Source organism: Equus przewalskii, chromosome 9 (genome assembly GCF_037783145.1).
Source record: "Equus przewalskii isolate Varuska chromosome 9, EquPr2, whole genome shotgun sequence".
Taxonomy (NCBI): domain Eukaryota; kingdom Metazoa; phylum Chordata; class Mammalia; order Perissodactyla; family Equidae; genus Equus; species Equus przewalskii.
Genome location: NC_091839.1, coordinates 59,302,027 through 59,329,254, shown reverse-complemented (window position 1 = coordinate 59,329,254; position 27,228 = coordinate 59,302,027). Strand labels below are relative to the sequence as shown.

At 34.8% G+C, this 27,228-nt stretch overlaps 1 protein-coding gene across 14 annotated transcripts in view; it reads left to right on the top strand.

Moving 5' to 3' along the window:
- The window catches only part of WASF1 (WASP family member 1), a 61,590-nt gene extending 34,951 nt beyond the window's left edge, over positions 1–26,639 (top strand). For 6 of the 14 annotated variants that reach the window (XM_008521285.2, XM_008521287.2, XM_070556789.1 and 3 more), the window contains 8 exons: positions 7,375–7,535; positions 14,436–14,570; positions 18,745–18,898; positions 19,970–20,087; positions 21,635–21,807; positions 22,934–23,113; positions 24,227–24,855; positions 25,780–26,639. In XM_008521285.2, the coding sequence (XP_008519507.1) occupies positions 7,403–7,535; positions 14,436–14,570; positions 18,745–18,898; positions 19,970–20,087; positions 21,635–21,807; positions 22,934–23,113; positions 24,227–24,855; positions 25,780–25,937 (1,680 nt within the window). In that variant the 5' untranslated portion in view covers positions 7,375–7,402 and the 3' untranslated portion in view covers positions 25,938–26,639. Of the gene's footprint in view, positions 1–6,898; positions 7,070–7,374; positions 7,536–14,435; positions 14,571–18,744; positions 18,899–19,969; positions 20,088–21,634; positions 21,808–22,933; positions 23,114–24,226; positions 24,856–25,779 lie in introns of all 14 variants that reach the window. The other 8 variants (XM_070556800.1, XM_070556799.1, XM_070556796.1 and 5 more) reach the window with 3 other exon arrangements.
- Positions 26,640–27,228: the final 589 nt, after the last annotated feature.

Sequence of the window (27,228 nt, the reverse complement as noted above, 5' to 3'; positions counted from 1 at the left end):
TCCTGAGGTTGTTCTGCACAAGTTTATATTGTTTCACTGGTAAGTTCAGTTATTTTTTATTTCAGTTGTTTATTTACAATAATAAAACAACTTGGGATATATACACTATAGATTTAGGGGGAAGGAAAATTTTAAAAATTCTGTTTTTGATATACTTTTAAACAATTTGTATTTGTAAAATTAAATTACCTTAGTTAAAGACCTATGGTTTTGCATAATTGAAATAAGTATTTTTTAAAATTAAATTTGATGTATTTGTTAATGTGAAATTCTTATTAAAGTATTTAAAATATTGAAATTTGTTTTTATTAGAATATTTTATTCTAACCTGTTCCCTTAGGTCACATAATACAGTCCTTTAGTTTGAGTAGTGCTGTTATGAAAGTTTAAAATTCTATTTCTATAATTTAACATAAACTTTTCTTTTCTTTTTTTTGAGGAAGATTAGCCCTGAGCTAACATCTGCTGCCAGTCCTCCTCTTTTTTTTCCTGAGGAAGACTGGCCCTGAGCCGACATCTGTGCCCATCTTCCTCTACTTTATATGTGGGACGCCTACCACATTCATCCAAACCGGTGAATCCCGGGCTGCCAAAGCAGAACATGCACACTTAACTGCTGCACCACTGGGCTGGCCCCAAATTTTTCTTTTTTAATGTGTCATTTAAAAAATTCAGAAATACCCTTAAATGATGATACATTAGTTTCATTGACATATGAGTGAGTATAAGAAATTAATCACTTGTCATTGGTGAAATAATAAAATACTTTTAATTCTTATGCTCTTTATATAACCCATAAAGCAATTATTAACTATAATTATTTTATGACAGGTTTTAAAAACCAACTCTTTAGTTTTCCTCGGAATTGTTAACTAAAGGAGTCCTTTAAACATTTTAAATAGATTTTTAGACCATTTTTGCATTCTGAAAGTGAGAATTTAGGTAATTTATTTTTCTGATTTCTAAAGCCATAAAATCACTAGAATCTTTGAGCCATGGTTATTTTTAACACTTTATATATTGCTTTATATGTTTATACAAATAAATATGTGTGTCTGTGTATATACACATACACATGTACATAAAGTCTCAATTTGGATCAACAGAAGACATTCTTAAAATAACTTAGAGAACATATTGATATTAATAGTCACCAAAGCATATTTTTAATTTAGAATTCTGTCAAACATTTTCCTGTGGTTAGTGTTTCAATAGTTTCACTTTTGTTACTCTTCTAAAAGATTATTTTCAATATATTAATTTAATGTATGGTTTATTTAATGTAGAAATTAAATTTAATGTATTTAATTTTTATGATGTCTTAAGCAGTATTGTAGCTAATTTTATTTTTAATTTTAAAATCTGTATGGATTTAAAATTACACTCATGAAAAAGTTATTTAAATTAAAAAACAGATTTATTGAGATTTTAGTTAAATTATTTTATCTTATAAAATAAGTTTAAAAATCTGCCCCTTTTGGGGGCTGGCCCTGTGGCCGAGTGGTTAAGTTTGTGCGCTCCGCTGCAGGCGGCCCAGTGTTTCGTTGGTTCGAATCCTGGGCGCGGACATGGCACTGCTCATCAAACCACGCTGAGGCAGCATCCCACATGCCACAACTAGAAGGACCCACAACAAAGAATATACAACTATGTACCGGGGGGCTTTGGGAAGAAAAAGGAAAAAAATAAAATCTTTAAAAAAAAAAAAAAAAAACTGCCCCTTTGGGAGATGTAGTCTTTAGTTTTCGTAATCTGATAATGTGTTGATGTTTGCTTCAATAATTGACTGTTTAATTGCTAAGAACCCAGGAAAATATATGAAGTAACGTAGGAATTGTTTCAGTGTTATTGCATTGCTGTTTTTGCAAAACTCAGTTACTTTTATAACCACATGGGATATACAATAGTTGGGAAATTTTTGTTTGCTATGCTAGTATCTTTAGTTGTGACCTGAGAGACCAGATTAACAATTTTATAAAGTAGTTATTCTATGTTTTAGCACATATAATTTAGCTTTCTTGCTAAATAAAAGATTTTTATCCTCAAATAGGCAAGTTAGGCAATGGTGGATTAAACGATGTTAAAATATATTCAATTGGTTCATGCTATGCAATATATGTGTTTTGTTTTTTTTTTTTGAGGAAGATTAGCCCTGAGCTAGCTGCTGCCAATCCTCCTCTTTTTGCTCGAGGAAGACTGACCCTGAGCTAACATCCATGCCCATCTTCCTCTACTTTATATATGGGACGCCTACCACAGCATGGCGTGCCAAGCAGTGCCATGTCCGCACCCGGGATCCGAACCCTCAAACCCCGGGCTGCTGAAGCAAAATGTGCAAACTTAACCACTGTGCCACCAGCCTGACCCCATATGCAATATTTTTTTATTGCATTTAAACAGAAAGTGTATCGTGTAATATTTATAAATATTGAAATGAATTTGACTTCATTTTTGCTTGCTAAATAAATTATAACTTTTAGCATTTAGGATTTTTTTTCCATCCTTTCCCAGTCTGACAAAGGATCCTATTTTAAAGGTGTTGAGACCTCTCTAAAACAGTCAGAAATCAGGCAGTTTTCTCAGAATTTAGGAGATGAAGTTGTTAGGCTTTATTTTACTTTTTACCACTAAGACTTTGATAGTTGAGTTAGATAAATGATCATTATAATCAGCAAGGAATAAGACAGAGAAATAAGAAAAAGAATCTAGTATTGAAACCAAAGTAAAAGGAAAGAATGAGGAGAGTTTTTCTCTCCAAAAAGCTTTGTATTTTACCTCAAGGCACCATTTTAATCACAACAAAAGCCATTTCTTTTGAGATTAGGATAATATTTTGAAACTACTGTGTATGCTGTACAACATTCCTCTGATCAAAATTTGTCTGACTGCTGTACCCCAGATGCTGAACTAGCCCCTGAAGATGCAGAAATGAGTAAGATGTGATCCATGCCTTCTCATAGGAGAACAAAACTAGCAAGTCTATGATTCCACAATACAAATAGTAACATACTATTTTTCTCAAATGCATTTCTTTTCTGTGCGCATAGAAGAGAGCCGCTCCTTAGGGTCACGGTTAAATAGTTGCTTTAGAAAGGTAGGGGTGCATGTGTGTGTGTCCGTCCTCTCTGCTCAATAACCTAAGGAAATTTTTTTTTTTACCTCCTTATAGTTCATGGATTGTTTTATCCCCCTGTATTTATCAGTCAACTATTGAACAGCTACTGCTTTCTGATTTTTGGAAACATAAGTTGAGTAAGGCAAACTTTTTGCCCTCTGGGAGCTCTCATTCAAGCATAGATATGTAAACATATAAGTACAATACAGAAGTGTGTAATCATTGTATTTAGGTAAATGCATATATGGGTCAGAGTTATGGGCGCCAAAGAGTAAATGGTTATATCTGCCTGGGAGATTCAGTAAGGCTTCAGAAAAGAAGTAATGGTTTAGTCTAGTCTTGAAAGATTAAGCGTTCTCTGTGACGATAGGAAAGGGAAAGGCATTCTAGATAAGAACAGCGTTAGAAAAGGCAAGACTGTACAACAGTAAGGTGTGTTTAGAGTGATTAGAATATAAGGTAGAAGGAATGTAGTGAGAAATGAGGCTAGGAGAGGAGCTAATCCTGAAGAACTTGGTATATGATGTTCAGACTTTTTCCTGACAGCAAGGAACCATTGAAGCGTTTGTCTTTGCAGGAGAATGACATTAACAGATTCAGAATTTTGATAATATTTTTAAAGCTGTGGTGTGGGATGGATTGGTGAGAGTGGTGATACAGATGGAATGGCAGGGAGAAGCTGTAAGACTAACGACAGAAGGTCTACACTAACCAAGTGTGAAATGACCAGGGTTTGAGTTAAAGCAGTAGAAGTTAGAAAAGGAAGGTTGCAGTGTGAGAGATGTTAGTGAGATAGAATTAGTAAGCCTTGATCTCCCATTGGATATGGATAGGAACTGCGGCAGAGGGCAAAATTGAGGATGATGCGTAGATTTGAAGAGAAAATACTATGAGTTTAGTTTTGGACATACTGAGTTTGAGGGATCTAATGGAATTTCCATGTGCAGATGCCAACAGACAGTTGCATATATGCATCTCCAGCTTAGGAGAGAGATTTGAGCTGGAGTTAAGAATTTTTGAGTTATTCAACAAGTATATATTTAACATGGTTTTATATGCCAGGTATGTACCAGATACTCAGCTAACTATGAGGAACATAATAAATGAAAAAGAAACACCTAACTGTATGCTCTGAAGTGACATGTCTAAAACACAAAGCTACAAGAAGGTTGAAAGGAAAAGCTATATCTTGTAAACAGAAATGAAAGGAAAGCTGGTATAGCTATATTAATATCAAACAAAGTAGTCTTTCAGGCGAAAAAACCCAACATATTACTAGAGGTAAAGAGGAAACTTTACAGTGATAAATGTAGTTAATAACATAGTCTCAAAATATGTAAGTCATATGGAGAATTTGACAAATCTGTAGTCAGAGTGGGAGACCTTAACGCATCTCTCTGATAGAACTAGAAGACAAAAAATCAGTAAGGCTATTCAAGATTTGGGCACAATTAGCAAATCTAACAAATGGACATATGTAGAACATTGCAAACAACAACAGCAAAACGTACATTCTTTAAATATAATTGACTATATGCTGGGCAATGAAGTAAGTATAAATAAATACATCTTAAAGGATTGAAATCATACAGAGTGTGTTCTCTGACCTCAATACTATTAAACTAGAAATTAGTAACAAAAAGGTAACTAGAAAATTTCCATATGTTTGTTAATCAAAATAATATACTTCTAGATAACCGAGTCAAATAAAAATCACAATGCAAATTAGAAAATGTTTTGCAGTGAACAATAATAAAATTATTACATATCAAAGTTTGAGAGATACAGTTAATATATGCTTAGAGGGAAATTTATAGCTTTAAACCCATATGCTTGAAATAAAGCTGAATATCAATGAGCTAAGCGTCTGTATATCAAGCAATTTTTAAAAAGAGTAGCATATTAAACACCACAAAGCAGTGTGGTGCTTTTATAAAAAACAAACATTTGATAAAATCAACATCATTCATGATAAAAATAAATAATAAATCAGCAGTAATGAAATAGCAAGTAAACGTACAGTAGTGAAATTCACTAAAGCCAAAAATTGGTTCCCTGAAAAGACTAGTAAAATCGGTAAACCCTGTGTGATAAAGAAAGAAAATTGAGGATGCAAAGCTGATATAATAAATGAAAAAGGATATTTTATAATCTTATAATCATAGGAAGACCGTAAGGAATTTTTGATGTCAATAAATTAAAAATTTTAGTTGAAGTAGGTAAATTCCTAGAAAATACAGCTTACCAAAATTAGCAGAAGTAGAGAATCTCAAAAACTCTATGACAATTAAAGAGCCCATGATTTTAAACTTCCCACAAAGAAGACCTGAGGCCAAACGGTTTCATAGACGAACTGCACCAAATATTTAAAGAAATAGTGCGTCTCTTGTACAGACTCTTCCGAAGAATAGTGCAAGAGGGGCACAGCCACGCTTGTTTATCAGGTCAGCACAACAATACAAAACGAGCAGAGACCTCTTGAGGACACTACACGAAAGGGACATATGGACCAATTTCTCTCACGAACATAAATGCAAAAATTACTAGACATAGTAACAAATCCAGCTCCAGCAGTATGTTAAAGAAGAAATATAATCTCCCTATTTTGAGGTCAGTTGTTTGTTTCACTTTGTACAATTTAAAAAAGGTTTCATATTGTAAAGAGAATGCTGAACAAATAGGTCAGAGGAGACAAATTTCACGTGAAAGTTTGTTTTTAAAGAATATTGTGGTTTTTTTTTTTTTTTTGAGGAAGATTAGCCCTCAGCTAACTACCGCCAGTCCTCCTCTTTTTGCTGAGGAAGCCTGGCCCTGAGCTAACATCCATGCCCATCTTCCTCTAGTGTATACGTGGGACGCCTACCACAGCATGGCTGCCAAGCGGTGCCATGTCCGCACCCGGGATCCAAACCAGCGAACCCCGGGCCGCCGAGAAGCGGAACGTGCGAACTTAACCGCTACGCCACCGGGCCGGCCCCTGTTTTTAAAGAATATTGATAAGTAATACTTCAATGCAATTAGATTTATCCAAAACTTTTTATTTGGTAGTCATTAAAGCTCAGTAAATAATAAATTACTTCTTTCAGTAACCATTGTTTACCAGTAGGTAAGTATAGGCAGTCCTCACTTTGCATGGTAGTATGGGACCCAAAAAGTGACCAAATGAGCCAGAACTATGCAAAACAAATCTTAATAATCAATGAGAAAAATTACAGTTCCACGATCTTTAAAAAATTTTGTCAAAACACTAAAAACTCTACTATGTTCGTTATAAACTTATAGGGAAATGAAAAAATAGTAGAACTAATATTAATTTAGTGCAGTGTAGTAAAAAGCATGAGAAACAGAATTAAGATATTTCATTTCTTTGTAAAAAACTTATCAAGAATATTTTGTGCTTTCCCTTCTCCTTGTATAACAGAATAACAGAGCTAGCAGTGAGCATCCTTTCTGTGTCTTGGCAAGTTGTCTTACTCCTCTCTACTAAATTTGGATCCATTTTCAACATTTTATCCTTTGCACTTTCAATGTAATGAAATGTCTCTTGAGAGTTCCTTTAATGTGAAGTTTTTCGTTGGTGTCACTTCCTCTGGGACATCTTCCTTTTTGTCACAACTACTTTCCTCAGTTATATCAATAAGTTCACCTGCAACTAATTCCTTTTGTTTCTTAGCATTTCATTTTTCGTTCAAAGAAAACTTGTAAAAGGAATTGTAAAGTTTCACATGGGTTTATCACTGGCAGGCTGGAAGGTAACCTAGCTACGTGCTTTGCGGTCTTTAGGTGAGTTGAATAGCAGCTGAGGAGTGACCAGTCACCAGCCGACTTTGAAAAGAAATGACATGTTGGGTCACTGATCATGGTGTGCATCTCTTGTTAACATAGTGATTTGTGGACTGACGTGCTAGCAAAAAAGTTCCTATTTATGCAGTTACTCACAATTAATATACTGTGGTAAGTGAAATTGGAAGCATGTTGTTGGGGGACTGGTGTTATTTGTGCATATGTGAATCTTAGGATGGGAGGACTGCCTGTAATTCAAAGAAGGTTGAACTCTTCCGTCAGTTAAAGATCTGATCAGTTTTGATGCGGTTGAGGTTGTAGAAGGTTAACGAGATCAGTTTCGACTCATTCAGTCAGGTGATTCCATTTCATCATCTTATACTAGCAAATATTTCATTATTAAATATGGAGGACAAGGTCTGACTCTGTGTTGGTTGAAATTAAATAATGTTAATTTATTGTTTGATTTCCTTCAGGTGAACTGGCACAGAGGTCCATCTCAAGATGCCATTAGTGAAAAGAAACATCGATCCTAGGCACTTGTGCCACACAGCACTGCCTCGAGGCATTAAGAACGAACTGGAATGTGTAACCAATATTTCCTTGGCAAATATAATTAGACAACTAAGTAGCCTAAGTAAGTATTTTTGTATCAATTAAAAACGTTACTCCTAAAGCAGAATGTTATGCTTTAGAGTATTAAGAAGATGTTCTTGTGATTAATTGGGGGAGGCAGGTGGCAGGGTGCGGGTTATATTTGGTGAGGAGAGTACAAAGTTATCCTGAAAATTTAAGTAAAATTTATGAGTTTTAGAGTCGTTTCTTCTTCCCCTGCATGTTTCCTCTGGGAAGGGGAAATAAGGACAGAATCTTTAGGAACAGAATCACATGATGGATAAGAATTACTGAGATTGCTTTTAAAATATGATTTGATCTATGAAAGGTGGGGCTAGAGTTATACTTTTGCTTGCTTGTTATCACTGTTTACTTTTTTAGAGACTTCAGCTATTTGTGTTTTGGGACACTGGTATCTCTCTCTTTAAATGTATTTTATTAGTGTAGGGAAATATTTTTATATTTTCAAATACCTAAAAGTGAAAAGTGTAGGATAGTCACTAGTCGGAGGATTGGGTTGGTCAAGTGAGTTGTCTGAAGGACATTAGGGTATCAGTCAAGAGTCTGATATGCAGCATGATGTGAAAAAATGGCAAGTGAACCTGGCTTCTGACAGACAAAAGGCAAGCAGGTTGGCCAGATAATAAAGACCAGTGAAAGGCGCAGGTACGAGAGGAGGAGACAGGCAGTGTGTTCCCATTATAAGATTACAGAACAGAGCTCTAGGTTAAGGAATTAAATTATTTCCCATTATTCTAAATTTAATGTTAGAAAATTTAAACAGTAAATCTAGCCTATCTTTTGAATTAAGAATTAGCTTTTTTTTGTGAGGAAGATTGGCCCTGAGCGAACATCTGTGCCAGTCTTCCTCTATTTTATGATTTATATAGGTTACCGCCACAGTGTGGCTTGACGAGTAGTGCTAGGTCTGTGCCTGGGATCCAAACCTGCAAACCCCAGGCCGCCGAAGCGAAGCACGCAAACTTAACCACTACACCACTGGGCCAGCCCCAAGAAGTAGCTTTTTAATAAGACATTTAGGGGCCTGCCCGGTGGCGTAGTGGTTAAGTTTGCGTGCTCTGCTTCGGTGGTCTGGGCTTTGCGGTTTCGGATCCCAGGCATGGACTTACACATTGCTTGTCAAGCCACGCTGTGGTGGCACGCCACATGGAAGAACTAGAAGGACTTACAACTAGGATATACAACTATGTACTGGGGTTTTAGGGAGGGGGAAAAAAAAAGATTGGCAACAGATGTTAGCTCAGGGCCAATCTTCCTCACCAAAAAGCATACTGTAAAAAAAGTAAGACATTTATGTTTCGTTCTGGAGATAAAACAAGATGATCTTGGCTTAGATATATTCTGTAAGTGGTCTTAGATTTATGTTCTCATCCATATCCTGCCACATAGATTGTCCTTATAGATAGGATTGGCTCTTCTTTTTCTTTTAACTTTTGTCTTTTCTTTTTATAATTGAGTACTTATCACAAGATAGAAGTTGTTAATCTGTTTCAAGTTAGAGAATTTGGACGTCCACATTTGTAGCTAGAGCAAGATAAAAATTTAGCTTTGAATGCCCTTGGTGAGAGTACTAGAGTTTTTACGTTGCCTATGAAATAGTTTGAAGAATAAATTAAAAGGCTGTTAATTTGAATTTGACTATATTCCTTGTCCTTTTTGATGCTTCTTTTTTTCAGTTTAGTTACGGACAGTAAATCACTAACGTATTGTTTACTTGTTTCTTCCTTGTGAAAGTCAGTATAGAATGTACTTGAGAGACAAATCAAAACAGTCCTAGATATTGTATTAACATGATTAACTCTATTGTTTAAAGACATTTGCTGACTTTTTTTGTAGTCTAGCACTAATTTGAATCTAAAATAATGAATTCATGTAAAATTTATATATACTGCAAGTACATGAGTTTATCAGCATGTTAACATTAAAATACATGTTAAGAGCATAGAAATGAGATTAATAAATTTGGTTAAAATATTTCTTAAAATGAATTTTGGATTTAGTACTGGCATCTTGTTTTAGGTATATTCCCAATGTAGAATTTAGAACTAATATATGGTTAAGGGTGTTAATTTGCAGTACTAACTCTCTTCTTACATAGCCTAAAGGTGAAAATTTAAGGAATTTTCAAGTCTGATATAGTCCATATAAGCAATGTTTATCAGCAAGCAGATGGTCATGTTGTAGCTAAACTCCGAAAATAGAAATACATTGTAAAAATGTAACTAAAGTAGGTTTTTGACTGCTTCATATTTGGAATCAAACACTATACATAGGCATTTTGTAAGCAGTTTGTAGAGATTCAGAAACAAAGAGAAAACCATAAAATATTGTAGCAAGATGTAACAATAGTTTACGGCCCTGGAATTAAGCTCTCTGGCAGCTTTCCCACTTGCCATAGTTGAGAACCTGGAATTAAATTTAAAAGGCCTCTAGATAGCCAGAATAAACAAGCCCATGCACTAAAGGCTGTGCACATAAACGAGCCAATTGATCCCTCTCTCAGAGCCTGTTTACTTTTACTTTGATAGTTCATACAGGTTTGATGATGTGGTTTCCAAACATTTATGCTTCAGAGCATTAAAAGAGGAGATTTGGGAGAAGATAATAGAAGCAGGCATTACTGAAGCCAGCCAAAAGAAGTAGTTGACACAAAGGAAGAAGTGACATAAAAACTGCAAAGAGGCTATTTAGTGTGAAAACAGATATTCTTTTACATTTCAAGGCTGTTTTCTAGCCTGGGACATTAGTTGATTTTCATAATCAATTCACGCCTATAAGTCCTCAAGAAAAGGTTAAATTAAGTTTAATTTTGTATTCTACTGAAAACAGGGAAACTTAGAGTAGATTTTACATCAGTTTCCATCCAAAAGAGTTAAAATAATAATTAATGCATTAAATAATCTCTGAATTACTTTGAAAACTTGGCTTTCCAAAATAGTTGTAGGTAATTGAGCTTTTCACTTTGGTACTATTGTTGGCACCAACAGTGTGCTGGAGAACACGGCAGTGAAGGTAAACTTGCCAGGCTCAGCATGGCATGGCTTCAGCCTGAACATCTCCTGTCCTCTTCACAAAAATGTACATCCCAGTTTTTTTCATAGTAGAACACAATTCTGTTTTATAGTAGATAACTACTGAAAACCTAGAATTCACTTATATAAGTTTCCTCTGCTGTACAAAGATTCTTTCCCATTTTTGTCTTAACTATCATTGGGACTCTAATTACCTGAGGGATCTTTTACCGTTCTCTCTTCCCAAGGCCTTTCTCTTGTTGAATATAATCAGTTCATGCTGCCAAGATGAGCTTATAGAGCCTACTTCTTGTTCTCAAACATAATGGATAGATAGCAAGGTAGATGGGTAGGAGGATGGATAAATAGATTGACTTGATAAGACATTAGATACTTAGACAGACAATGAACAGATAACACTGAATACTTTGCTGTATGATAAAGCTACATTTTCTTGTCCCAAAAGAGCATACCCCATTTAGTTGAAGAGTTGAATATGGTGAATATTGAAACCATTCTGAACAGTGTGAACATGCATATAATTAAAATCATGAGTTTTAGATTATAGGAACTGAGAAAAGGGAGATAAACATAGGGTGAAGTCATTAGAGGAGGCTTGCTGAATGAATTATGAATTGAATCAGGCCTTTAAAGGAACAAAAGAATTTGGAAAATGGAGAGGGATGAGGAAGGAAGGCATTTCAACTTGCCTAAAGAATTAGATACATAGAGGCAAAAAAAATATATAAGGGGGATTAAAGGGACCAGTGAACTGGATAAATATGGTGGAGACTGATTATGGAAGACATAGAATGTTAGATGAGGGGATTTAGATTTTTACATCATAGATAATGAAACCTTGTAGGTTCCTGAAGAGAGAAGTATAATGTAAGATTAATTGAAATTCAGATACATACACAGTCAATTTTACATTGCAAGCTTTCTTCTTTTCACCTCTCTCTAGGAGGGAAGGAGGAGGTACATTTGGAAAGTAAGAGGGGATATGAAAAGAGAAAGGATAGGATGTTTATCTTATCCTCTGAAGTACTTTGGCACTTAAACTCGTGGTAGAGGGCGGTGCGAGGGGGCAGGGGTGGAGCACAAACTCTTTTTAAAAAATCTGTTAAAAAACTATGAGCCCTCTCTCCAGAAAAATGTAAATGCATTTAAACATCCGCATATAATTTCAGGTGGTATACAGACTGTTAGTTTAGGATCCCTGTTTAAACTAAGCTCTTTTAGGGATGAGATTCTCTCTGCCATCTCTGTATCCCTAGCATTTGCATCCCTAACATTCTTTGAGTAAATGAATAACTTTATACCTGTGTTTTCTTCCACTTGGGATGCTTACCTTATCTGCCAGAGAAACTCGGTGTCTCTGGAAGTGTCTGAAACACCATCCCTCACCCACAAGTTAGGTGCTGTGCTTCTTTCTCTGTGCTCTGTGGCTCTTATTTCATATTGCAATGAGAGCTGCCTGTTGTTGAGCTGCTACCCTGTATCGCTGCTCTCCCAGGCCCTTTCTTCACTGTGTCACCTTTTCCTATACAGTCATGAGTTGCACAGCAGTGGGGAAATGTTCTGAGAAACGTGTCAGGTGATTTCATTGTGTGAACATCAGAGTGCACTTACACAAACCTAGATGGTACAGCCTCCTACACACCTTGGCTATATGGTACTGATGTTAAGGGACTTCTATCGTACGTAACGTCGTGATGCGGCCATGACTATAACTTCTTTTTGAAGCAGGTATTTTTGTCCCTATTTTACAGGTGAGGAAATTGATACCAAGATCTCAAAGTAAATGGAGCAAAGATTTGGACTTATTTATTAAATGGCTTTTCGTATTTGTTTAAATATCTGTTTTCTCCTCTGTTCAAAACTCATCAGCGGCAGACACCTTCTAATGATTTTTGTATCTCCAGGGTCTGATACAGTGTCTGGTACATTAGACATCTTCAGTCAGTTCATTTTCAAGAATGTATTTGAGTGAATGAGTATATATATAAACTATCCTTTTCCTCTTAATTTATTATAGAGAGATTAAAGTTCTGATTTTTTTTTTTAATTATAAAATCTTCTAGAACAGGAGTTTTATGTGTTACTTTTTGATGTCTTCAGTAGACCATACACCTACCTACTTGGCACAGAGTGAGTCCTTAGTAAATGTTTGTTGGTTTAACTGATAATATATTGAAATGCTTTGGAAAAAACTGCAGCATTACTCAAATATATAAATGGGTGTGATTAATGAATTCATTTAATAAATACTTAGTACTTCTCTGTCACAAGCACTGTCTCAGTAGAGCTTACTTTTGAGCTAGACTTAACCTAGACAGTGTGTTTGGGTCTAAAAATGTCATGATTTAGGAAAACCATCACTTTTTGTTGTTGTTGAAAGGTATAGATAGTAATTGACTCATTTTTATGTTTTAGGTTTGCATTACTTAATATGTTCTAAATGCACTTAAACATTTTTTCATTATAAGTTGTCTAAAACTTCTCCCTGGCTTATTTAGTAATAGAAATTTCTATTCTTTTTCTCCTTTTAGAATAGGATTATTTTGACATATGCTTTTCAGTAATGGAAATTTGTATGACTAGAGAAATACGGTGATTTTAGATTTCTGATGATTTTTTAAGAAACTGGAACAAGAGAATGTAAAATAGTCTCTCATGAATTTTCAGAATCTTTTTGGGCATACCTGAGACAGGACGTTTGAAGAATGTGGGATTCTGCCACTTGGCCTGAAATTCAGTTCTAGTGTAGAGTCTATTTATGAATGCTGATTTAAGATTAAAAGACATATTATTTGTATGTACTTTTACATCATAATCTTTTCTAACCTTCAACAGGTGGGTAAATATGGATAAAGCAGGTAGAGTACCTCCATTTTAGACAAGTCACCTTGCAAGAAGTGGTAGCACTGGTATTTTGAACCAGATTTCTCAGAGTTTGTGCTGTTTTCCCACTCTGTCACCATTGGACTGCTTTAGGCTAGGATTTAAAGTTTAAACTAGTTCCGAATACAGTCATGTGCTGCATAATGATATTTTGGTCAATGATGGACTGCATATACAGTGGTGGTCGCATAAGATGGTACGAGATAGCCTAGTATGTAGTAGGCTATACCTCTTAGGTTTGTGTAAGTACTCTAGGGGGGAGGAAATTTTCCTTTACCCTTCTGGGCTCTTGTGGCTGGTCTCAGAATTAAATTGACGTGAGACATATAACAGGAGAAAAACAGAAGTTTAATAATGTGTATACATGGGAGAAACCCAGGAAAACCTAGTGGCTCGCCAAAGTGGCCAAAGCCCTCACCTTAAATACCATCCTCAGGTACAGACAAAAGATGCTGGATGTGGGCAGAGTCAGGGACTTCAAAGGGCAAGAAGGCAATTCACAGGTAGGGAAAGGAGCAAATGTTTGGAAAACAAGTGTCTGGCCACAGAGAAACAGAAGAACACAGAAGAGAGCCCAACCAACAGGCTTTTCTAGGTTCCTCCCTGTCTACCACCCAGTTCATGTTATGCTAAGGTGATAGCTTGCTTTCTGAGACAGGTTTTTTTAATCTAAATTCTTCTAGGCAGTTAAGGGGGAGGTAACAAGAAAAATTTTCTGAGTCTTTTGTTTCTTAATAATAATCAGCCTAAAATAATCCTCATGTTATAGAGACACATTTCGAGGTGGCAAATTTTGTTCTTCTGTACATTCTGTGATGTTCACACACAAAATCACCTGATGATGCATTTCTCAGACTGTATCCCCATTAAGTGACACATGACTATGAATGCCAAATTCATCAGGACGACACTTGTAAATGTTAAATTGTTTGATGTTTATCCTTTATCATGTTAGATTTTATGGTATATGTTTCACTTTTGCTTAGGTAAATATGCTGAAGATATATTTGGAGAATTATTCAATGAAGCACATAGTTTTTCCTTCAGAGTTAATTCATTACAAGAACGTGTGGACCGTTTATCTGTTAGTGTTACACAGCTTGACCCTAAAGAAGAAGAATGTAAGTTTATTCATATTATAATTTCTTTCACATATATATTTTAGGTTAGGTGAGATGAGTGATAGATTTAAGAAAAGTATTAAACTTGAATTTATTACAAGTCTTTTTTACCCATGACCTTTGGTGTACATGTTGTAATAAATCAATAAATTGTCTATAAATGCCATTAGCATGACTCTCCTGGCTTTTCTTTTCTGCTCTTTTTTTTCCCCCTCTCCTTTTTGTATACTAAATAGCTCTTAATTTTTTGACATGAAAAAATTTTTAGCCAGACTTTTCTTCCATTCTCTTTCTTTTTTCTTTTCTCCCTTATAATTTTTTTGTAAACTTTTATCTTAGTAATAAAAATTATTTGAAAATTACCAGAAATTCTTAGGTTTGATTCTGTAAGAATGTAATTCCTTTTAATATGCTTTTGTGTGTGCATATTTCTAAAGTGCTAAAATAGTTATTTGCATGTTATTTCTCCCTTTAAATGAACATTTCCAAAAAACACCAAATTGCCAGTATGAAGGACAAAAATCTTCTGTACTAAATATCAAACCAGGGATATCAGGTGAAAAAAAAAAAAACATTACAGGCTGAAATAATGGTAGAAATTTTAGTGGTAAAACAGTTCCCAGGCATGGACCTACTTCACTGAATGGTGGCCATGCTGTGGTGGCAACCCACATACAAAATAGAGGAAAGTTGCCACAGATGTTAGCTTAGGGAGAGTCTTCCTCAAGCAAAAAGAGGAAGATTGGGAACAGATGTTAGCTCAGGGCGAATCTTCCTTAGCAAAAGAAAAAAATGAAACTACTAAGAATATAATTTTCACTTATCCACCCTAGAGAATTATTTAATGTGAATCTCTTGTAACCCTCTCTTCAGAATATTTTTTTTGTTGAATAACATTTTTAGTATAAATGCAAGTTATATAATCTAAACTTGAACAATAAAAATATTAAAGAGTATCACTGGAAAAAGCAAAAGAGTGTAATGATAGGTGTCTTAGTGATTGAACCAACTTCTTTTGACATAGCCTTATTTAAAGCCTAAATAAGGAAAAAGAAATACCATGCTGAACTTCTACTGCTTGTGAAGATACAAACTCATAGGCATGGATGTGAAAAAACCAAAATAGTACTTTTTTCTCTTGATCAGCTTTATTGAGACATGTTTCATGTACTCTACAATTAACCCATTTTCAGTTAAATTGTACAATTCATTGGTTTTTAGTATATTCACAGAGTTATCCAGCTATCACCATAATCAACTTTAGAACATTTTCATCACTCCAGAAAGAAACAGTATACCCCTGAGCAGTCACTCCCCATTTTCCTTCCCCTCAGCCTCTAGCAGTCACTAATCTATGTTCTGTCTCTATGGATTTGCCTATTCTGGACATTTTGTATGAATGGAATCATACAATATATGATCTTTTGTGACTGGCTTCTTTTACTTAGCATAGTGTTTTCAATACTGGTTTATGTTGTAGATGTATTGGCATTTCCCTGATGACTAAGAATGTTAAGCATCTTTTCATGGCTTATAAGCCGTTCAGAGACAAGTCACCCAGCAGCAAGTGGTAGAGCTAGGATCTAAAACTAGGGTTTAAATGACTTATCAGTCGTTTGTGTATCTTCTTTGGAGAAATGTCTATTCAGATCCTTTTCTCATTTTTGAATTGGATTATTTTTCTTTTTATTGTTGAATTATAAGAATACTAGATATATTCTGGATCCAAGTCCTTTATCAGATATATGATTTGCAGATATTTTCTTCTATTCTGTAAGTTGTTTTTCTTGGTGGTTTCTGAAGCATGTACATGTACATTAGTTATACTTCATGAACTTCTTGAAATAAAATCAATGCTAATGGTGAAAAAATATTTTATGGCCATACTTTCAGATATATCATTTACATCCAAAATGTCTTTTTAAAATAACTTAAATATTTAAGTTATAAATATATGCCATCTAATAATACAGAAATACATAGGCAGTTCATATATTAACAGAAATAAAAACATTTAGTTTTAAAACACTGTTAAATTTTAACAAATACCTTAGCACTCCCATTAAAATTGAAAAGGAAAATACAGATACTAGTAAATACATTAAAATTAATAAGGTGGGGTTAAGTGTTTAAAAAAAATCTTAATGTACCAACAACTATCAGAATTGTTTATAGTTTCCTTTAAAATTATATGGAGCATTGGGGAAGAATTCAGAATCTAAAAGCTGAACTACTTAATTTGAAATTGTTTGGGAGATGTTGAATAAATGGAATTTTCAAAGTTATTTAACCTAGATTTTTAAGCTCAGTGAAAGTTCAAACAAAGTAACATTATGAGTACAACACTAAATTGCAGAGTGTAATATCAGTATGTTTGGTTTTTCAGTTACGCTAAACAGTAAGTGATGATGAGAACTACCAATGTAATTTAGAACGTGTATAGCAAATGAGTTTTTAAACAAAGACCTGCATAATTATGTCTAATTCAATTATGTTTACAAACATATTGTGCTAATTTACTGTGCTACATAATACTTTTCAAATAATAAAAGATGTCATTGTTGGCAACTGGAATGGGCTTTGTCACAGTGGTCTGTTGACAAATAAGACAAATGATAAATGAGAGGAGTTGAAGATAGAAAAGTGCTTATTACCTTATATGGTCTTTACATCCCTTACTAAGAAAGTTTTTGGAGATTAAACATTCGATTCCATCTAGTTACATACTTACAGTTAATAAGTGGGATGGGAGAGTGGTAAAAATTGATCCATTTTGGTTGTAGAAAACAGAGAGCATTTCTTACGGGAGCCAGAGGAACAGCATGTGCTATTGTGGCAAAGGGATCAGCCTCAAAGGCAGGCAGATCTGAGTCTTCTGTTCTGGCTTTACTGCTTATTAACTGTTTTGCCTTGGCCAGTTATATAATATTCCCTAGCCTTGGTTTTCTTAACGTTTAAAAATAGAATAATAATTCCCATTGAATTGTAAACATTAAATAAAATAAAAATTAATGAAAGCATCTAGCACATACAGTATGTACTCATTAAATATCTCTCATACTACTCTTTAGTAAGAGTGGGGAAAAAACTTTTTTCTTTTTCTGAATATTATTTTAGTGTATTACAAGTCACGCAGCGTTGAGATTGCTGAGGATGCATTCATGGTGTGGCCACTGCGTAGCCGGCCTCACTCCTCCACCTCTTCCCTAGATCCAAATGTTCGTGTCCGAGTCAGTTTTACTTGTGAGGGTGGTAACGATACTATTTTAAGGGGAAGAGTAATTTAAGAATTGTTATGATTGTTTAGTACTGACTTGCTATGGTATAAAGCATTTTTCTGTATTCTTAAAGCTATGTTAAATATGTAAGAAATCACCTAATTTTTTAATATCAGGAAATCACTCTAAGAGTTAAGAATATGGTATTTTGGTACATTTCTTATTTTAACATCCTACATAGTCCAAAAGAAAATGAGTAAATTAAGTTATTTTGTCATCATATATAAATGGGGCTGTGTTAGTTACTGGAGATACTAATGTACAAGACAGTCTTAGTCTTCAAGAGCTTACAGTTAAGGAGAGATCCTTATAGGGCAAGATAAAAGATAAGTGAAATAGACAGTAATATGGATTGCCCAATACTTGCAAATGTTTTCTTTACAGTGAAGTTTATTTTAACTTTATAGTATACGTATAATATTTATATTCTCTATAGCATAAAAGTCAACAGTGTGTTTAGCTCAGAATGCCACTGATAACTAATTCCTTCAGTGTTATTGGTATAAGCTAAATAAAAGTAATAAAGGGCGATGAGAACAAAAGATTACAGAAAAAAGGAAGAAGAAAATGTAGTTTGGTGGGGACTCAGGATGGCAAGTAGAGAAAAGAAAAAGATGTATTTGGTGGGAAATATAGACGTGCTTCAGGTGTCATTAAAGCCTTCTGAGCCTCAGAAATCAGAGGTTGCATTAAAACCCAACTGACTGGGAAAATGGCGCAAAATTATGTGGGATATAATGATAGAGCATTTAAAATATGGTTCCTGAGTGATAAGCCACTGCAGTTACAACCTCCTAAGCCATGCTGAGTTGTAAACAAATGGAGTATGTGAATTTGTCCTTTTGTTAAATCATCTTAGTAAAATAAACAAAATATGTTTTTGATTTTTGTTTTAGTGTCTTTGCAAGATATAACAATGAGAAAAGCTTTCCGAAGTTCTACAATTCAAGATCAGCAGCTTTTCGACCGCAGGACTTTGCCTGTTCCCTTACAGGAGACATATGACGTCTGCGAACAGCCCCCGCCTCTCAATATACTCACTCCGTATAGGTCAGTAGGCTAATGAATTAGAACGCTGGTTATTTATCTCAGACTGCAGGTGCAAGTAGGTAGCAGTCTACCTTCAAATACTAAATCCCCAAACAGTCTATTTCCCTGGGCTTCTGACCAATGCAGAGAACCCTCCCCATCTACCACTTTGAGAAAACTTTTGCTTTGTTAACTAGGTGAGTTCCCAAGGTTCTGGCATACAAAAGACGATACTTATTCAAAGGAGTTGTTTTGACAAGTATAATTAAGAAAAGCCAGTGGCAAACTTATTAATATGAAGGGACAAGGAGTTATTTTTTAATTTCTAATCAGATGGAAAATAAGAAATAAAGAGCTCAAAATTCCACCACAGTAACAAAATAATTATTTTTGCTTGTTCTTGTCTACTCTTGATCTCTAGGCATTAAATTTTTACATAGTGAATATGTAGTAGCTGCTTTAAAAATGTTTTTTTACCATTTAATAAAATCTTGAATTAATCAGCTTTTCTTTGCAGTCCTTTCACATGATTTATTAAATGGTAATTTAAGGTGTTCGACGTATATCCTGAATAAAATGGTGTAGTTATTTGAAACTGTCAGTATGCAAGTCATTGGATATAAATAACTCTTACTGCAAGAATGACTATTAGGTGATTTTTTTTTTTGGATTTAGTAAGATAATAAGTAAATTAGAGTTTTGGCAGAAACCCTGAACAATTTCTCTATTCTAAGTGTTGTTATTGTCCTTTCAGGCTTTTATCTTTAGCAGAACCGTTTGTAATTACTGAAATTTCCAAAAGGACTTTTAGAAAACTTGGAATTTAGCAGAAGTTAGGGATGAAAATTGTCCAGCTGTACTTTAAATTATTAACACTAACTCTGAAAAACATCTAGTTTTCCATTTTCCTTAGTTGCCTGTCTGATTTGTGAGAAGTGCTTTATTGGTGCGGTAGTCTAATTTATTTTGCCAATATTCTTACATATGCTATATTTTATTAATGTAAGAGGAAAAACATTTCAGTAAAATTATTTCTATTCTGGCTGCCTAGGTCTTACTAATGTATATTTTAATTGATGTTTTATATCTCAGAGATGACGGTAAAGAAGGTTTGAAGTTCTATACCAATCCTTCATATTTCTTTGATCTATGGAAAGAAAAAATGTTGCAAGACACAGAGGATAAGAGGAAGGAAAAGAGGAAGCAGAAGGTATTACAAGAGATTCAAAAAATTGAAGTTAGTTTTTGTGTATTTGTGCTTTGCTGCATATGTGGAACTTTATTAATCCTGTGCTTTGACAGTTTTATTTTATTGGCTCTATATAGTCAAATACTAAAGCCTTTATAACCACACAGAAAGATCACAGTCTAATGGGGAGCAAATGAGCAATTAGATTATTATAATAGGGTGTGATAAGTGCCGTAATAGAGGTATTCATGGCAGGTTTGGGTAGCACAAAATAGCGCACCTGCTTTAGACAGAGGACAAGGTTGGTAAACATTTCCAACAAAGCTTATAATGAATCTTGAGGAACAAACAGGAATTAAGTGGACTAAGGAAGAGAAGGACATTCTGGTAAGAAGGAACAAAGGAATATTGTGCAGATATTGATAAAGTAAATTAAGCTAATATTTTCTTACCACAGAGCATATCCTAAATGTTTTGGAAAGGTTATTCTATTATGACTAAATTCCTTTTATCTGTCTGCTGTGTTGTCATTTTCCATTTTCTAATAAAATTCACTTGAATTTGCTTTATTCCATGTTGATGATAACTAGAAATATAGAATGAGGAAGCAAAATTAGATTTAGACAGAATTATGAAGGAGACAAAGTCTGTGTTCATCATCCCTGTTTCTCCTGTAGCTGTCTCTGATTTCTCCCCTTTTCCCCATAATGCCTTCATTTTATTGTCTTCTACACTAAACAGTATCCCAGTGTTCTAGCTAGAGTTTGCAAACTGGTGACTGGCAGCTCAGATTACACCTGCAAGTAGTAGTTTGTTTGACAAGCACAGTTGTGTTAAGATTTTTGAATTGGAATGCGTTAAATGGACATGCTTGTATAGTTAGTTCACTGCAGTCCTCATCTTATACCTGACTCTTCATTCATGTATGTTACCTGCTTGATACCTGACTCTTCATTCATTTATGTTATCTGGTTGGCCCCTTTGAGCATTTGACTTTGTCACACCTACTCTAGACCTTTCTGTACTTTCTCCCACAGTTTGAATCATTTTTTGTTTTATTTTTCAAATACCCTGTTTTCTTTTGAGTGACAAAGTTATTATGGGTTAATTGGATAATTGGATTTTTTCTGATGTATTGGCTAGCTAATTGGTGCCTTCCCAGATAACATAGCCTTAGTAAATTTTCCGGTTTTGGTTAGAGGTAGCCAGTGCCATTAATGGTAGAAATTTCACTCACTATAGCAAAAACGAATAGATGTGGTTGCAGAGTTGGTGAATCTCTTTTCATCTGAAAGGACATTCTGACCTCAAATTTTATTACTTAGGCATACTATTTTTATCTGGTGCATCGATTCCCATTAGAGGTTAAAGAAATATGACAAAAAACTGGGATCGCAAGTAAACTAGCTAAGATTTAACTCTAAATGTAAAAATGAATTGTCTCTATGTTACTTTTACCATATTATGACATTGTCTTTTTCAATATTGATGTTAGAATTTGATTGTTAACCTCTTTTTAAAAACTTAGCACTTCAGCGTTTGGCTTTGTTTCAATACATCTGTTATAGCAGAAAAATCTAGATCGTCCTCATGAACCAGAAAAAGTGCCAAGAGCACCTCATGACAGGCGGAGAGAATGGCAGAAGCTGGCCCAAGGTCCAGAGCTGGCTGAAGATGATGCTAATCTCTTGCATAAGCATATTGAAGTTGCCAATGGCCCAGCCTCTCATTTTGAAACAAGGTTTCTTTTCTTTTGTTTGTTTTTTAACAAAATTAATGGTAAAACACTGATTTTATTTCTAATATCTATGCCTCTAAGTCTTAGGTTCTGAACTGTTGAATTGGCAGACCCTGTTATAAGTATAGAGATGATTTCGAAACCCTGACCATTGTGAGCCTACTGAAGTCTGATCTTGGGCAGGTCATTTTCATACCCGGACTTTAGTTTTGTCATCTGTAGAAAGAGGTGGTTGGAGTAGATGATATTTAGGGTTATTTTAGCTTTCTTATGAAGTCCCAACTGCCCCTCAACATTTCAGGCAGAGTCTGCTAGAATTTCATAGTAGAAGAATGGGGTCTGGGACTTTTTTTAAGTATTATTGATTCACTATATATAAAATAGGGTTGAGAAAGGGTTATATTTTGTTCCTTTTTCTTTCCCCTGACTTCCTTTCTATGCTACATCTCCCACCTCAGATATATCAGCACTTTCAAAAAAAAATTACTCATCCCCTTTTGTAGAAATATAGAATAGCTTCTTTCCCTTTCTCAGTAGCCAGGTGCCCTATCTAAGTAACATGCTACCCTAACATTATAGTAACATCTCTCTGTGAAGAAGGTTATTTGTGTATTGTTGATTGATGGTTGTTGTTATTGTATACAGTCATTGATTTTTGAATGGAAAAGAGCTTAAGGTTTTCTTGTGAATAATACATGCAAATTATTGGGCCATAAGTGTGAAATATCTTGGCCTATTTTAGGAGTAATGTACATGTAAGATACTATTTGTGTGCGTTACTGAAAGAAAGAGACTGAAGAATTGAGATTTTTTAAAAAATTAATCTGTCAACACATTTATTTCTACTACTATTAAATAATTAAGGTATTTAGCTGACCCAGTACTGTAACACTAATTTCTAACTTGCTTTGTGCACATCTTTTAAATCCAACCTTGTCCCCAGCAGGCACTACAGTAAAACAATTCTTTGTTTTGAAAGCAGAGTGACTGTAATAAATTTCTGAGAGAAGTTTCTTAAAAGTGGTTAAAATATTGGCATTCAAAGGATAAACCTTAAATATCTCATGTAGAATGCTTTATCCCACCAATAATTCAAGAAAAATACACTGATACTGTATATTTTTTTTAGACCTCAGACGTATGTGGATCATATGGATGGATCTTATTCACTTTCTGCCTTGCCATTTAGTCAGATGAGTGAGCTTTTGACTAGAGCTGAGGAAAGAGTCTTAGTCAGACCACATGAACCACCTCCACCTCCACCAATGCATGGAGCAGGAGATGCAAAACCCATACCCACCTGTATCAGGTATGTTGGGACAAGCATGTGATGTTTTATATCAGGGGTTGGTAACCTTTTTCTTTAAAGGATCAGAGAGTAAATATTTTAGCCTTTGTGGGCATATGGTTTCTGTCACAACTACTCAGCTCTGCCATTGTTGCATGAAAGCAGCCATAGACTATACATAAACAAATGAATGTTTATGTTTCAGCAAAAATTGACTTACATAAACAGGGAGCAGGTCAGATTTGGCCTGTGGGACGTAATTTTGCCGGCTTCTGGTAAGAGCGGACACATTTTTGGGGGAAAATTTAGCTAGTGAGCATTTACTTTAAAGATTAAAGTGTGTTTCATTTTATTATAGCTTTGTTATCAAGCACATGATATGTGGTATATTAATAAAAATTAAGAATTTTTGGAATGTGGTAAGGGGCTAAAATGGCAACCAAAGATGTGATTATAAGTGTTAGTTTGATATTAAGGGAAATATTCTAAGAATTTGAGAGAGGATAAGTTCATAATAATCTTTCAGTAAAGCAATTTTGAAGTTTTTGTCCATTGTTATCGAAATTATAAATTTTGTTAATAGATAAATAGAGATCAGCTTTACAATTCTCAGTTAAAAAAATCAACCTTCTATCACTGACTCATTTGATGTCCCATCCTCAGAAAGGAAGAGGGCCATAAATTTCCTTTCGTGGTTTGTAATTAGTTGTCATTCATTTAACTGAAATGACACATGATGAGTCTTAATAGCTTCAATATAAATAGAGCTTTGTATTGGCCACACATATTTCTACAAATATTGAAATATAAGTATGATCTTTACAAAGACTCATATCACAGTGTAAAATTGAGCGTTTTATTTATCAAAGTAAGCATAAAATGCTTGAGTGGATATGAAAGTTGCATGGGAGGATGAGACCATTTAGAATATTATAAACCAAAGCACCACTTATTAATTTTCTTGTTGTTGTACTTTTAGTTCTCATTTCACTCTAAATACTGGTGTAGAATTTTTAATTTCAATAGGAATGTGTTGATGCATTTATCTTGACATAATTACTGATAGTCATTTATACTTTGTGTGGTTAGTTTTTTCTCTTTGAATAACTTGCTAGGATCTCTTTATCGTTTCAGTTCTGCTACAGGTTTGATAGAAAATCGCCCTCAGTCACCAGCTACAGGCAGGACACCTGTGTTTGTGAGCCCCACTCCCCCACCTCCACCACCACCTCTTCCATCTGCCTTGTCAACTTCTTCATTAAGAGCTTCAATGACTTCAACTCCTCCCCCACCAGTACCTCCCCCACCTCCACCTCCAGCCACTGCTTTGCAAGCTCCAGCAGTACCACCACCTCCAGCTCCTCTTCAGATTGCCCCTGGAGTTCTTCACCCAGCTCCTCCTCCAATTGCACCTCCTCTGGTACAGCCCTCTCCACCAGTAGCTAGAGCTGCCCCAGTATGTGAGACTGTACCAGTTCATCCACTCCCACAAGGCGAAGTCCAGGGGCTGCCTCCACCCCCACCACCGCCTCCTCTTCCTCCACCTGGCATTCGACCATCATCACCTGTCACAGTTGCAGCTCTTGCTCATCCTCCTTCTGGGCTACATCCAACTCCATCTACTGCCCCAGGTCCCCATGTTCCATTAATGCCTCCATCTCCTCCATCACAAGTTATACCTGCTTCCGAGCCAAAGCGTCATCCGTCAACCCTACCTGTAATCAGTGATGCCAGGAGTGTACTTCTGGAAGCAATACGAAAAGGTAATTTTCTCAGGGCCATTAAGAACATTGCTATGGTAGCATTAGAAACTTTGTAAATATTTGAGACAATAATATTTTCCTGGTTTATAGAATTTTAGATGATCATGTGTTTGCACAAATGGTCTTTAGAAAATAAAGCTATGTTCAACTTATATTTTAAATCATTTTCCAGAAAATATATCAGATTTAATCATTTTATTTTCATATTTAATGGGGATTCGTAAAATGTTTATTTAAAGAATGAGAAATTAAAAGTATCAGACTTAAAGTTATAGAAAATTTAGTTAGAACCCTTTATATTATGTTTAATTGTATGTTAACTCCTTTATAAGTAGTATTTTCTGTAGTGTTAAGGCTGTCCATTTGGTGTATCACTGATACTTGCTCTACCAGATGCCTTTAAAGGATTAAGATTCCTCCCTTAGTAATAAAGGAAAGACATCTCATATTCATTCATTTATTCAGCCAACATTCTTAAGCACCTAGAATAGGCCAGGCACTAACCATACAGAGTGAATAATAGTGTCTTTCCCTCATGGACTGAGAGAGAATAAAGCCGCAGAAAACATACTCAACTATGTTTAATTTTTTTGACCATAGAGATAACAAAAGAAATGTATCACCTGGTTAACTTTTTAGGGAATGGTGAGTCAGGAGGCACAACAGATCATAATAGTTAAATAACCTGTAGATAGCCACTGGGTTATCTGGTAAGTACCAGCTAACATCACAGAAAGAACATAACATAATGGAAGACTTAGTGTCTCTCTAAATATGATTCCTTCAAATTCTTTTTAATACATTGTGCTTTTTGGTTTCCTATTAGTGTTTCTCATGTGTATTTGATCTCATTCCAGAAAGATTAATAATATCTTGTATTTAGCGTTTTGGTTTACAATGAATGGTTTGGGTTTACCGTATCAGGTATCCAGCTACGCAAAGTAGAAGAGCAGCGTGAACAGGAAGCTAAACACGAACGCATTGAAAATGATGTTGCCACCATCCTGTCCCGCCGTATTGCTGTGGAGTACAGTGATTCAGAAGATGATTCAGAATTTGATGAAGTAGATTGGTTGGAGTAAGAAAAATGCATTGATAAATATTACAAAACTGAATGCAAATGTCCTTTGTGGTGCTTGTTCTTTGAAAATGTTTGGTCATTCCAGTGTTTTGCTTTCTTTTCCTTATGATAACCGTTCTCCTCCATGATTTTTGATTTCTAAGAAAAATATTAGCATACATTTCAAACTAAATGTTTTACAGTGGCTTATCTTTTTTATTTTCCCTGAAAAGACATAATTTGGGCAAATAAACCACTAAGTATTAAGCATGGACAGCTGTTGTTAGAGTAGCAGATTCAGTTTTTTGATATATCTTAATTGTGCACTTTGTGAATTTTAATTTAAAGAAAGCAACTGAGATTGAAATCTTGAGGGCAGCTGTATCTATTAATGAGCCTTATTCCATTTCCTGATGTTTTAAAAGAAGAAACACTGCCTTGATTATATGAATACACTCAGAAAGTACATTTAGCTTGTAGTATTGAATTCTCTTAAAGGAATGCTTGAATTTTTTTAATTATTGTTTTATTGTTTTTAAATACTTGCCTTATTTGAATGTTTAGCACTACCCTCTTCTCACTTATATATTGTGTGGTACGATTTTGCTTGCCTATAAGAGTTTAAAAAATTTCCATGTGAAATACTCTGACATAAACATACATGTAACTTACGTAACTGTTAAGAATAACAGTCTGATTTAATAAATGGTTCATTTTAAAGGTTCATGGGTGTTGCTCTTTTAATAAAACTATTTCTGATAGTTTATTAAATAATATAAAGTAGGCTCTAAATACACAGATATTAAACAAAAATTTAAAAAAACACTTCTATATAATTTCCTCTTAATTGTACACATTCATATTGTCTGGTGTGTAAGGTAGCTTTTATATCACTTTTTCTGAAGGTCACAAAATTAGTATTTTTTAACTCCTTATACTCTTAAATTAAAATCTCAATTTACTGTCTAATTTCAGCACACCTTGACTTCAGTTTAACAACATTGCTGAAGTTACATTTTGCAATGATAAAATGAGTTGTTACTCTTTGCACAGTCCACATTTAGGGGTGCAGGGGAAGCAGCATTAATATCAGAGTATTACCGTGAAGTTTTGGTAGTTTGATTGTAAAAGTGACTGCAGTCTTCATCCTTGCCTCTGTCTACCCCTTTTGCAGTGCGGTTTCCAGCTCCTCCCATCAACAGATGGGTTTTATTCCCACCTCCTTGAATCTGAGTGTCGCTGAGACTTGTTTTAGCCAATAGCATGTGGCAAATGTAAGCTCAGGCTAGGCTGCTGATCAGAAACTTCATGCA